General features: G+C 44.8%; 1 protein-coding gene across 1 annotated transcript; it reads right to left on the bottom strand.

Moving 5' to 3' along the window:
• Window positions 1–10,544: 10,544 nt before the first annotated feature.
• Window positions 10,545–13,482, bottom strand: LOC311144070 (GDP-Man:Man(3)GlcNAc(2)-PP-Dol alpha-1,2-mannosyltransferase-like). The gene is made up of 5 exons (XM_084180023.1): window positions 13,403–13,482; window positions 12,851–13,072; window positions 12,341–12,712; window positions 11,603–12,186; window positions 10,545–11,499 (listed from the first exon to the last, which is right to left on the bottom strand). Exons 1-5 carry the CDS (start codon window positions 13,459–13,461, stop codon window positions 11,219–11,221), a joined length of 1,518 nt encoding a protein of 505 aa, XP_084036149.1. The 5' UTR covers window positions 13,462–13,482; the 3' UTR covers window positions 10,545–11,218.

Below are 13,482 nucleotides of genomic sequence, written 5' to 3'. Positions count from 1 at the left end.
TGTTGTGTCTTGGTTTTGTTCACACGTATTGTAATACACATACACTACACCTGTACGTCAGTATGAGCAGTTCCCTTCCAAATAGTTGTTCTGCATTGAGAACCTATTAATGTGATCAAATCTAGTTCCCTCATTCAAAACAGAATCCGACATTCCTGTATTTGCATGTACAGTATGTCTCACCATGTTCAGTAGAAAATACAAGCCAACAACCCAGATGGTTCATTACATATCCATTTAATGAAACAAAACCGACAAGCAATCAATCTCTGGATGGGGGGGGGGGGTGGACAGTTTCAAAATCTATTTTCAAAATATGTCCATCTTTGTCCAGAAAAGAGAGAGGAAAAACAGTAACTGAGTTCAAAGCCGGACTCCAGGCGAAATTGGTCTTCCAGGGATTCGGGTGCCGCCGCTGTTCCTGCTGACTCCATAGTTGGTGTGTTGTTCTGTCAGTAGTTCCGATGTGGATGTGGTGGAGGAGTCAGGCGCAGGACACAGAGGATACGTCCAAAAAATACTTTAATAGTCCAAAGAGCAACAAACAAAACACGACCTCGAAAACAGACGGAGGCGAGGCAATTACGCAAACACGCGTAAACAACAATCCCAAACATAGACAGAGTGCAGACACGCAGCTCTGCACGACAGGCAGAAAAATAACAACACACAATCAGACTAATGCAAAACACGGAACTTATAAGACAAGTAATCAACACACAAATGGACACAGGTGTAAAAGACAGACAAAAGCAATCACACTACGAAACATAGAGCGGTGGCAGCTAGTACTCCGGGGACGGCGAACGCCGAAGCCTGCCCGAACCAGGAGGAGGAGCAGTCTCGGCAGAATCCGTGACAAATGCTATGTGTTTTTTGCCATTTCCCCTCTATTAGCACATCTCTAATGGTTCAAGATTATCATATACATCACAAACATACAGTATTCAGAGGGGTTGGGTTAAATGCGGAAGACGCATTTCAGTTGAATGCATTTAGTTGTACAACTGACTAGGTATCCCCCTTTCTATATCCTTTCCCTTATTTAACTCCCTGTCATCCAACACTACCACAGCTGCAAGATATCCTTGTGCATTTTCAAATAATAGTGGTTCTCTCTGTTGCTCAGGGATATCTGGTCTCTGGGCTGTGTCCTGTATGAGCGCTGCACCTTCAGACATCCAGTAAGTACTGCCACGCACGCACGCGTACACACACACACACACACACACACACACACACACACACACACACACACACACACACACACACACAGTGCTTTCAGAAAGTATTCATACTCCATGACCTAAGATAGAATAAGAATTGCATTATTAATATACAAAACATTAGGAACACATTTCTAATATTGAGTTGGACACCCTTTTGCACTCAGAACAGCCTCAATTCGTCGGGGCATGGACTCTACAAGGTGTCAAAAGCATTCCACAGGGATGCTGGCCCATGTTGACTCCAATGCTTCCCATAGTTGTCTCAACTTGGGTGGTGTACCATTCTTGATACACACGGGAAACTGTTGAGTGTCAAAAACCCAGCAGCGTTACAGTTCTCAACACAAACTGGTATACCTGGTACCTACAACCATACCCCGTTCAAAGGCACTTACATATTTTGTCTTGCCCATTCACACTCTGAATAACACACACAATCCATGTCTCAATTGTCTCAAGGCTTAAAAATAGCCTTGCCGTTCAAATTCATCCCAAAGGTGTTCGATGGGGTTAAGGTCAGGGCTCTGTGCAGGCCAGTCAAGTTCTTCCACACTGATCTTGACAAACCATTTCTGTATGGACCTCGCTTTGTGCACAAGGGCATTGTAATGCTGAAACAGGAAAGGGCCTTCCCCAAACTGTTGCCACGAAGTTGGAAGCACAGAATCATCTAGAATGTCATTGTATGATGTAGCGTTAAGATTTCCCTTCAATGGAACTAAGGGGCCTAGCCCGAACCATGAAAAACAGCCTCAGACCATTATTCCTCCTCCACCAAACTTTACAGTTGGCACTATGCATTTGGGCAGGTAGCGTTCTCCTGGCATCCGCCAAACCCAGATTAGTCCGTCAGACTGCCAGATGGTGAAGCGTGATTCATCACTCCAGAGAACGCGTTTCCACTGCTCCAGAGTCCAATGGCGGCGAGCTAAACACCACTTCAGCCGATACTTTGCATTGCGCATGGTGATCTTAGGCTTGTGTGCGGCTGCTCGGCCATGGAAACCCATTTCATGAATCTCCCGACGAACAGTTATTGTGCTGACATTGCTTCTAGAGGCAGTTTGGAACTCGGTAGTGAGTGTTGCAACCGAGGACAGACGATTTTTATGCGGTACGCGCTTCAGCACTCGGCTGTCTCGTTCTGTGAGCTTGTGTGGCCTACCACTTCGCGGCTGAGCCGTTGTTGCTCCTAGACGTTTCCACTTCACAATAACACTTACAGTAGACCGGGGCAGCTCTTGCAGGGCAAAAATTTGACGAACTAACTTGTTGGAAAGGTGGCATCCTTTGACGGTGCCACGTTGAAAGTCACTGAGCTCTTCAGTAAGGCCATTCTACTGTCAATATTTGTCTATGGAGACTGCATGGCTGTGTGCTCGATTTGATATACCTGTCAACAACGGGTGTGGCTGAAATAGCCAAATCCACTCATTTGAAGGGGTGTCCACATACTTTTGTATATGTAGTGTACTTCTTTAACCCGTCTCCTCCCCTTCATCTACACTAATTGAAGTGGATTTAACAAGTGACATCAATACGGGATCATAGCTTTCACTTGGATTCACCTGGTCAGTCTATGTCATGGAAAGAAAGAGCAAGTGTTCCTAATGTTCCATCAATCATTGATTCAGCCATGTCGTCAAGGTATGCATTGATATTTATGTTGTAGTGTCTACCATTTTATTGCAATACATTTCTCTCTCATTAACCGTGTAATAATAACTGAATGCATAATATATTTGTATGACTAATTTTAGGCTCTTTGAGTTTGACACCAATAGTTTGGATGGGCTTCTGTTACTTCATCTATCTCAGAAATGAACTTATTGCTAAACATTTCATTCAGCATGGCCATAATATTCCATTGAAAGAAGTGTAACATTGCCATAAAATCTGGATAACCCTCAAATAATTGCGGCCCTTGAAGTATGACACTCATGGTATTTGGCTCCAGGTAGACAATTGAATGAAAGACGGTACAAGTCGCAGAGTCCCTTGTATTTTTGTGCATCCTGTGCAGGTTTTAACAAGACCTGTCAGCATACTTATATTTGGTCTCTGGGCTGTCCTGTATGAGCTCTGCACCCTCAGACATCCAGTAAGCACTGCCATGGACACACACACACACACACACACACACATACACTACGAGTCAAAAGTTTGGACACACCTACTCATTCAAGGGTTTTTCTTTATTTTTACTATTGTTTACAAGGTAGAATAATAGTGAAGACATCAAAACTATGAAATAACACATATGGAATCATGTAGTGAACAAAAAAGTGTTGAACAAATCAAAATAGATGTTATATTTGAGATTCTTCAAATAGCACATTTACATTTTAGTCATTTAGCAGATGCTCTTATCCAGAGCGACTTACAGTTAGTGAGTGCATACATTTTTCATACTGGCCCCCTGTGGGAAACGAACCCACAACCCTGCCGTTGCAAGCACCATGTTCTACCAACTGAGCTACAGGCCCCTTTGCCTTGATGACAGCTTTGCACACTCTTGGCATTCTCTCAACCAGCTGAAATTTCAATCAACAGGTGTGTCTTCTTAAAAGTTAATTTGTGGAATTTCTTTCCTTTTTAATGCGTTTCAGCCAATCAGTTGTGTTGTGACAAAGTAGGGGGGTATACAGAAGATAGCCCTATTTGGTAAAAGACCAAGTCCATAATATGGCAAGAACAGCTCAAATAAGCAAAGAGAAACGACAGTCCATCATTACTTTAAGACATGAAGGTCAGTCAATACGGAACATTTCAAGAACTTTGAAAGTTTCTTCAAGTGCAGTCGCAAAAACCATCAGGCGCTATGATGAAACTGGCTCTCATGAGGACCGCTACAAGAAAGGAAGACCCAGAGTTACCTCTGCTGCAGAGGATAAGTTCATTAGAGTTACCAGCCTCAGAAATTGCAGCCCAAATAAATGCTTCACAGAATTTAAGTAACAAACACATCTCAACATCTACTATTCAGAGGAGACTGTGTGAATCAGGCCTTCATGGTTGAATTGCTGCAAATAAACCACTACTAAAGGACACCAATAAGAAGGAGAGACTTGCTAGGGCCAAGAAACACAAGCAATGGACATTAGACCAGTGGAAATCTGTCCTTTGGTCTGGAGTCCAAATTGAAGATTTTTGGTTTAACCTGCCGTGTCTATGTGAGACGCATTGTAGGTGAACGGAGGATCTCTGTATGTGTAGTTCCCACATGGAGGAGGAGGTGTGATGGTGTGGGGGTGCTTTGCTGGTGACACTGTCTGTGATTTATTTAGAATTCAAGGCACACTTAACCAGCATGGCTACCACAGCATTCTGCAGTGATACGCCATCCCATCTGGTTTGGGCTTAGTGGGACTATCATTTGTTTTTCTACAGGACAATGACCCAACACACCTCCAGGCTGTGTAAGGGCTATTTTACCAAGAAGGAGAGTGATGGAGTGCTGCATCAGAGGACCTGGCCTCCACAATCAACCGACCTCTAACCAATTGAGATGGTTTGGGATGAATTGGACCTCAGAGTGAAGAAAAAGCAGCCAACAAGGGCTCAGCATATGTGGGAACTCCTTCAAGACTGTTGGAAAAGCATTTCTCATTAAGCTGGTTGAGAGAATGCCAAGAGTGTGCAAAGTTGTCATCAAGGCAAAGGGTGGCTACTTTGAAGAATTTCAAATATAAAATATATGTATAACTAAATATTTGTTTAACACTTTTTTGGTTACTACATGATTCCATATGTGTTATTTCATAGTTTTGATGTCTTCACTATTATTCTACAATGTAGAAAATAGTAAAAAATAAAGAAAAATCCTTGAATGAGTAGGTGTGTCCAAACTTTTGACTGGTACTGTATATGCTAGTCGGTGTCAGAGGAAGGTCCAAAAAATTGTCAAAGACTCCAGTCACCCAAGTCATAGACTGTTCTCTCTGCTACCGCACGGTACCGGAGCGCCAAGTCTAGATCCAAAGGCTCTTTAACAGCTTGTACCCCCAAGCCATAAGACTGCTGAACAATTAATCAAATGGCCACCCGGACTATTTGCAAGTGCTGACATATCCTTTCTGGCACCTGTAATGTTATGCTAACATCATATCAACATTCAGAGTGTGCTGAGTAGACTGGGAGTGTCAAAGTGTCATCACAATTATGTAACTATCTAAATGTTCTTCTTTTTTTGTAACTTTAAAATATTTCATCCCCTGTTGGGTCCAGAAATAGTCCCCAAAGCCAGAGAAGCCTCCACCCGGCCAAAGCCTGGGCTCTGGGTAAAGAAACTCCTCCCTGCTGAATCCTCCTCCCCCTCCCCACCCCTCCTCCCTCTCTGTGGATGACTTCGTCAACCATTTTGAAAAGAAGGTTGACGACATCCGATCCTCGTTTGTTAAGTCAAATGACACTGCTGGTCCTGCTCACATTGCCCTACCCTATGCTTTGAGTTCTTTCTCCCCTCTCTCTCCAGATGAAATCTTGCGACGTGACGGCCGGCCGCCCAACAAACTGCCCGCTTGACCCTATCCTCTCTTCTCCAGACCATCTCCGGTGACCTTCTCCCTTACCTCACCTCGCTCATCAACTCATCCTTGACCGCTGGCTATGTCCCTTCCGTCTTCAAGAGAGCGAGAGTTGCACCCCTTCTCAAAAAACCAACACTCTGATGTCAACAACTACAGACCAGTATCCCTTCTTTCTTTTCTCTCCAAAACTCTTGAGCGTGCCGTCTTTAGCCAACTCTCTTGCTATCTCTCTCAGAATGACCTTCTTGATCCAAACCAGTCAGGTTTCAAGACTGGTCATTCAACTGAGACTGCTCTTCTCTGTGTCACGGAGGCTCTCCGCACTACTAAAGCTAACTCTCTCTCCTCTGCTCTTGTCCTTCTAGACCTGTCTGCTGCCTTTGAAACTGTGAACCATCAGATCCTCCTCTCCACCCTCTCCGAGTTGGGCATCTCCGGCGCGGCTCACTCTTGGATTGCGTCCTACCTGACCGGTCGCTCCTACCAAGTGGCATGGCGAGAATCTGTCTCCGCACCACGTGCTCTCACCACTGGTGTCTACCACACACCCAAAACTGATTAGTGAAGTTACTGGAAGCAAAATGCATAACTGGAGAAACAGGAAAATGATCTGATGAAGGTCGACTGACCGAAAGCTTAGCTTCTATAAAAAGAAATGTGCATTTCACTGGAAGTGTGCAGAGACATTTTTCCTGTTTCTCCATCATAGCTACTACATGAAAGCGTGTTCCTAGTTCCTAATCCCATTTTATCTTATTCCATCTCATCTTTTTGTTTGTTTTTTTGTTCCTCAGTCATTTCATCCACAAGCAGCACAGGTGAAGGATCCAGCAGCCAGACAATACAGTCAACAGGACCCCAGGTGGAACGGTCAGGCTGAAGTCAACCCCTATGACCACTACCATGCCCAGCTGGACACCATCCAGAGGAGATACCCTCCTCCACCTCCTCCGCCCCTTCTTCTTACTCCTCCTCATCCTCCTCTTTCTTCCCATCATCCTCCAGTGGTTCAGGAGAGACCTGTGGAGCACTATGATGACAGAGAGAACCGCACAGAACCTTATCAATCGGGAGTGTTCAATCAAGCATAATCATAACCATAGAACAATGAAGTGTTCTTCAAGCCTGGTCCTTGGGAGATGCAGGATTTTGTTTGTGTGTGTTTGGCCTTCAGAGTGGCCACTGCTCGTAATGAATCCCTCCAGAGGAGACAGGAGGCCAACCAGTACAAGCTGAGGGCAGGGAAACAGCTGGTGGGTCTCAGGCTGTATTACACTGAAACACCTGTTTGCTGGCTTCTGTTAAATACAAGAAAAACTGGATATGCTGCTGATGTATGGTAACTAAAATCTGTGAACCTGACCCTTCCCCTTTTGACCCCCAGGGCCTGCGGCCCTCCACAGCAGACGCTGAGTGGTACAGACAGCCTGAGCAGGACCAAGGGGCAGGGTATTCTGCACACCCACACATACCATACGTCAGGAGGCAGGATGGGACTGAACGGCAGGAGAATGTGCAGAAAAGTGACTTATATGATTTATTGTTTATTTGTCAAGCATTCAGGTTCATGTGTGTATGTGTAGGAGTATCTATGGCAGTTGCAGCACATCAGACAGCAATATTATAAGGAGATGAGAGAGCTGACGCTGAGGTAAAGAAGACAACATATTGACATAAAGGTTTCTCTGTCATTCCCTATGCCCTACCATTATCACAACTACGTGATATCTGCATAACACCACTACACAATTCTAATACCATTCTCACTGTTCATAACATAGCAGATTCTGCCAGAATAAAAGTCTATACAGTGAGTATACCAAACATTAGGAACACCTTCCTAATATTGAGTTCCATATCTGGTCCCCCCTTTTCGCCTCAGAACAGTCTCAATTCACACTCAGTGTATATTGACTATAGGTAGTTTTCCATCCAATTGGCGACAGATTTTCATGCGAATATTCTAAAATCTGCCTAATGACCATAATGAAAATCACAAGGGTGTTTCCACCAAACGGACTTGATGCAGATACAAATCAGTGTGTGATGACATAGTGCACAAAAAAAAATGTTCTTTTTCGTTGAAGGTTTTATGTACAGAATAAAAATTTAAAGTTCAATGTGTTTCCATCGCATTTTTACCCTACCGATACTTTTATCACAAAAACTGCTGCGTTAAATAGCAACCAACAGCTCACAGATACAGTGCGGGTAGGCTAATCTACATAATAACATTATTATGGATAAGAGCGAGAATATTTGTATTGTCATGTCACTAGAATCAGACCCTCGATATTTATTGGAAAGGAGCATCAAGATCACTGTGCACTTTCACCACCCTGTGAAGTTCATAAGTTATTTCATCTGTAGCCTAATAAACATCATATTTTTCCGAGTCGTAGTGGGAGGACCACACACCATATAATCGTGTGACTCCAAGTTTACTTCGATATGATGGTGTGGTATCTGAGGAATTTATGACTTTGCTAATGGTTTCAAATGGTTTTAGAGGATGTTGACTAAGCTTAAAGGGAGCATCTGGGGAGGAGTTCTATAGGGGCACCATAAAGCTGAGGAAGTCTGTTAGGTGTCGTCCTGGGATTGGTTGGTAGGAAAAACCACCCATATTATATTACATAGGGCATAGGATATAAATACCACAGTTAAGACAAAGGAGGACAGAATAATCATATTTGAGATGGGTGATTATTCTCCAGGTATCTGCAGGTATCTGTAAATTGAAGCTGTAACCCTTTGATATAAATAAACCTTTATGATGAAAATACAGCGTCAGCGGATTTCCTTGGTCTCACAGCATAATTAGCAACGTTTTCTCGACACAACAATGGTTTTTATATCAATATTTGCGCATAAAGGCGTTTCCACCGCCATTTCTCACATAATTAATTTTACCGAGACAAAAAGATCCCACCATGTCAAACGAACAAATTATCTGCCAGCATTTATACAATTCTACCGAAACGTCCTGTTTCCATCAATACTGTAGTTTATTTTATTTTTTTATACAGGATGACATTGCTCGCATGGAAACGTGGTTATTGATATTAACAGAACAGACATATTTTCAGCCCCAGTCACAAGTGAGCCCAAACACACAGAGACAAGAGAGAAACCCCAACCTGCCCAGGTAAGACCAGGGGCTTATTGCCGAACGTTCACATAGAAATGTATTGTGTAGAACGGAGATGTCATGTACAAGAAATAATAATTTCTGCTCTATATATTACATTTCTATCTGCAACATTTAGGACATTGAAGGAACCCTGTGACAGATCAGTCAGAAGAACAGATGGAAGAGGGGAACTACAGAAGCACAAAGACAAGACAGCGCCCATGTTTGAGATCAAGTTAAATGATGAAGGGATTCAAGAGGATGAAGAGGAAGAAAAAGAGGAGGAGAAGATGGACGATAAGAGAATAGTGGATGACAAAAAAGTAGACGAGCAAGAGGTAAAAGATGACATGTTACCATGTTGCCTGAGTATGTTCATTTCAACATGGTGTCTGACTTTAGACAACGGTAGGGCTCTCAAGTATCTCATACTTGACCGTGTGCATGCATGGGTCTAGGAGCTTGACCCACTGAACCAGACTTTGAGCTTCCAGGCAGGGGAGGAGCTGAGGCACAGGGATTGGTTCGGGGCATGATTGGGGGCGGGGCAGGTTGAAGGCACGCCCAGGTCAGATGTGAGGCTTGGCAGCACCACAGACCCTACTGGACGCCCTGGCTGAGATGGACATGTCATCAGTGTGTACCACCATGGCTGTGCCTGAACTGGGTGAGTGAGTGAGGGTACACCTGTACACACATTGTTTCAGTTCCGGTTGTAATTTAGTGTCAGTGTTCTAAAGGGTCAGTGCAGTACTCTCCTCTTACACCCAGACGGAGCTGCAGATGGGGAGGAGGTGAGGCTATAAGGGTGAGGAGAGTGGGAAGAGGGTCCCCCCCAACACCCTGCTCCATGCCCTCTGCCAGGCTGCGCTAACTACCACCCTTGACTCCCTAATCCCATGTCAGACAACTCTCTACCCCACTACAGGGACATTCACAAAAACATCCTTCTGTGCAGTCTTTATTAAATATGAAAGACCTATATGAGCCATGAAAGGTCAGGACAGTGAATCAATTATCTTGCTTCCCTGCTTTCTTTTCTCCCTCTTAGAACCCTTGACTGAGAAAGGGGGAGTAGAAGATAGAGGGGGAAGGAAAATCAGATGTGGAAGTGGACAAGGAACGCCTGGAGCCCAGGTCGGGTGATGACAACATGCGAGTGTGACGCTTGGCTGATACAAGGTTCTTGTTTTTCAAAGGTCTGCCTGATATCAGCAATGTAACCTTTACAAAACAGAGATTATGTCCTCAGTCAACTTATCCCCCAATAACATTTGCTTCCTTTAAATATCTCCTTCCTCCAGAACTTTGAGGAGTCTGAAGATGAGCTGAGAGAGGAGGTGGCAGAGTCGATGATTAACTTATTTATAATGGAGGATGGAGCGAGTGCGAAATAGGTAGGAGAGGTTGTAGTAACATATGGGGTAGTGGGGAAACGGAGTTAGATAGTCAGGAACCTGGAGCCCTCCAGCAAATACACCCAGTGGTAGAGCCTACAGGTGAAAACACTGGAAACTTCCACGGAGGGTAACAACTCTCAGACTCAAGCTGCAGGGTGTGATACTCAGACAAAGAAACCTGGCGAGGCCCAGGCTGCAGATGAGGACCAGGCCCAGACAAAAGACTGAGGACAATAAGCAAAAGCAGGAAATATAGTGTTCATATTATTCTTTACTGTGACAATTAAGTGGGACCATGACAAGACCTTGACCTAGGAAATGGATGCTTTTCTATGAAAGACAAAGCAGGTTTTGAGTGCCCTATCCTTATCATAATTTGCATCAACTGACTTGCATATATTATTTTCTTGGCTTTAAGTACAGACACCGTCTTACATTTTTCTAAACTACAGGTTAAAGTTTTGACCAAGTGCTACCTATTCTTGCCACAGGTCGCCAGTATAACGTAAGCAAGCATTGACAAGATGTTAATTATTTGGGAGTTGAAAATGTTTCGGTATTGTTGTTGCATGGAGGAACATTCAAAAGTAAATAAAAATTATATACATTTAAGATTCATCAGACATAAATTAACAATACATTTCCTTTTTCCAAAATAAAGCATTGTTTGTATAATATCTACAATTCTGAGCCATAGTCCAATATAGAGCCAAGTCCTTTTTGAGTGTAAACATATAAATAGAATGTCCAACAAGTCACTTCACTGTAACTCTAGCAAGACAGAGCAGGTTAGACAAGCATCCTTACGTATTCCTATTAATAAAGCCAGCAAAGTTCCAATAGACCATCAGTTTCCCAGCCAATCAGGCCTGTGAGTGCAGCAGAGGTGAAGGGTTTCAGTCTGCGAGGGGCTGGTTTTCCCTCTCATCATTCCAGCTTTCCCATCAGATATTCCATGGAAGACAGGAAGCTGGCGTCAAACTCCTGGTCGGAGAAACGGTCTACAGACCGTCGAGCATTCCGCCGGATCTCCAGCCTTGCTGACGGTGACAGTGCCAGGATGGTCTCCATGGCAGCGGCGTAGCTGTCCTCGCTGTCTGCCAGGAAGCCAGTCTGCCCGCCCTCATAAGGAACCACAATGTCTAGCTTGGGGCCACCGGACTTGTGAGCCAGGATGACTGTCCCTGCAGCCATACATTCTACCACACCTGAGACAGGAGAGAGAGGAGGCAGAGAGTAGGAACAGGGATCAGATGAATGAGTTTGGAATGTACAACACAGATAATAAGATGGTAGAGATAAAATGAATACCTATGCCAAAATGCTCATTCCACATGGTGTGCAGACCAATGGTGGCGTCCACCAGCTCCCTCTTTAGCTCGTCAAAGGGAACGTTAAGTTTAAACTCCACCCTTTCTGTCACACCCAGCTCCTGGCACAACCCCCTCAGCATCAGCACTCTATCATCATCCTCCTGGTTACGGCAGCCACCAATCAACACCAGCCTCAGAGACTCCCGCCCTCCTGGACCCACCCCTTTCCTGTCCAGAAGCTTCCGGAAGGCCCTAATCTGCAGCTGGTGGTCTTTCTCTGGTCGGAACTGCCCCACGGACACTATCGAATGGCACTTCCTGTCATCGAGCCCCTCCCCTTCCACCTCATCCTCCAATGGGATGTTGAGGAAGGAGCGGACGTCACAGGGCGGGTAGACCACGCCGGTGCGGCTGGGGGTGCGCCACAGGGCCAGGATGTGGCCCAGTGTCCAGGTAGAGTTGACCATGACGACGTCGCTGCAGGAGCCAGCTAGGCCGTAGATCAGAGCGAAGGCACAGTAGTACATCACCTTGGCTGTACTTAGGAGAGGGTTAGCAAAGACGTAGTCTGCATTGTTGAACCTGTTGAGATTGTAGGGGGGAGTGTATGATTACAAATACTGCAGAGGAATAACGAAAACACATCAACCAAACTATTAAAGAATACATTATCTTCTGTGTCACAATAAATAACCATATCAATATGCTTTATATAATTAAAATAAACAGTTCTGACCTTGGGTTTCTCTCTCTCACCACAGACAGCATGTCAGTACTGACGGTGGGGTAGTGCACATAGCTGCCCACCCTGCAGCCCCCCAGGTAGCGGAAGATAGGCAGAGTGAAGGCATAGCCCATGGAGTCCATATAGAGGTCTGGTACGAAGGCAGTGAGGGCCTCCCAGCCCAGGAACATGGAGCCCATGCTCTGCCCCAGCAGGGTGAAGTGGGGGTAGGAGCTAGCCTCCACCAGGAGACGGTTCTTCAGGAATATGAAAGTCACTTGATGAGGCAGCCTGATGTTGAAGCGTTGTCGGGCGCCCTCGAGGATCTGCTCCCCTGTCACCCCTTGGTCACCGGTATACACAACGAATGAAACGTTTGGGTATCTACGGGAGGGAAGACACAGAAGAGACATAACTCAACATATCAAGAGATGAAGGAATGGAAAATGTAGGTTATGAAGCTCATGAGCACTCTACGAATGCATTGACATCTAACTATAGGCTCAGACTGCGTAAACCTACCGATTCTGAAGCGCTCTGAGGGCACACCAGAGCACCCGCTCCCCGCCCCCTCCTGCATTGCAGTAAGGGTGGAAGAAGGCCACAGTTGGGGTGCTATCCTGAGCCAGGCGGGCTTTCCGACTCCTCTGCAGCCATATTCGGACCCCCATGACGAGTAAAAACAGGAGCAGCGTCAGCACCAAGCTCAGATACACGCATGGCAGCACCATGGACCATAGTAATCTGTTTAGAAGACACAAATAATTAACGTTATACTACTAACTATAACACCATGGTGGCTGGCTGACTGACTGATTCTGAGTAGTTAGCCAACTAGGAATTTAACTAGTTTTCGACAATGTTTTGTCTATACAAATTACTCCGATTGTAAAATGTATTCTCTTCTTCATAGATATGGCTACTAACTAACGTTAGGTAGCTTTGACGGTCACTTGTTCATTCTTTATTCATATCCCATTTCTGTTGGCGAGGACTGTAACGTTAGGTAACTATGAGCTACATTTACTACGACAAGTATCAGAAACAAAGCAACATTTATTCAATTATTATTACCTGATTAAGTCGCATAAGCACAGAGGCAGATAGTCATGATGATGATCATGGCCAGCCATCTTGACAACACAAACTTTGAC

The sequence above is a fragment of the Coregonus lavaretus genome (assembly GCF_964263955.1).
Source record: "Coregonus lavaretus genome assembly, chromosome: 16".
NCBI classification, from domain to species: domain Eukaryota; kingdom Metazoa; phylum Chordata; class Actinopteri; order Salmoniformes; family Salmonidae; genus Coregonus; species Coregonus lavaretus.
The sequence above is the reverse complement of the archived record's forward strand: the minus strand, read 5'-3'. Positions and strand labels throughout refer to the sequence as shown.

Bases quoted from the DNA above. Each gene is read 5' to 3' on its own strand.
- LOC311144070 (XM_084180023.1), bottom strand. From the start codon at position 13,461: ATGGCTGGCCATGATCATCATCATGACTATCTGCCTCTGTGCTTATGC. The intron at 13,073-13,402 runs GTAATAATAATT...TCTTCTAAACAG, and splicing joins TGCTTATGCGACTTAATCAG to ATTACTATGGTCCATGGTGC. The intron at 12,187-12,340 runs GTCAGAACTGTT...CAATCTCAACAG, and splicing joins GTGAGAGAGAGAAACCCAAG to GTTCAACAATGCAGACTACG.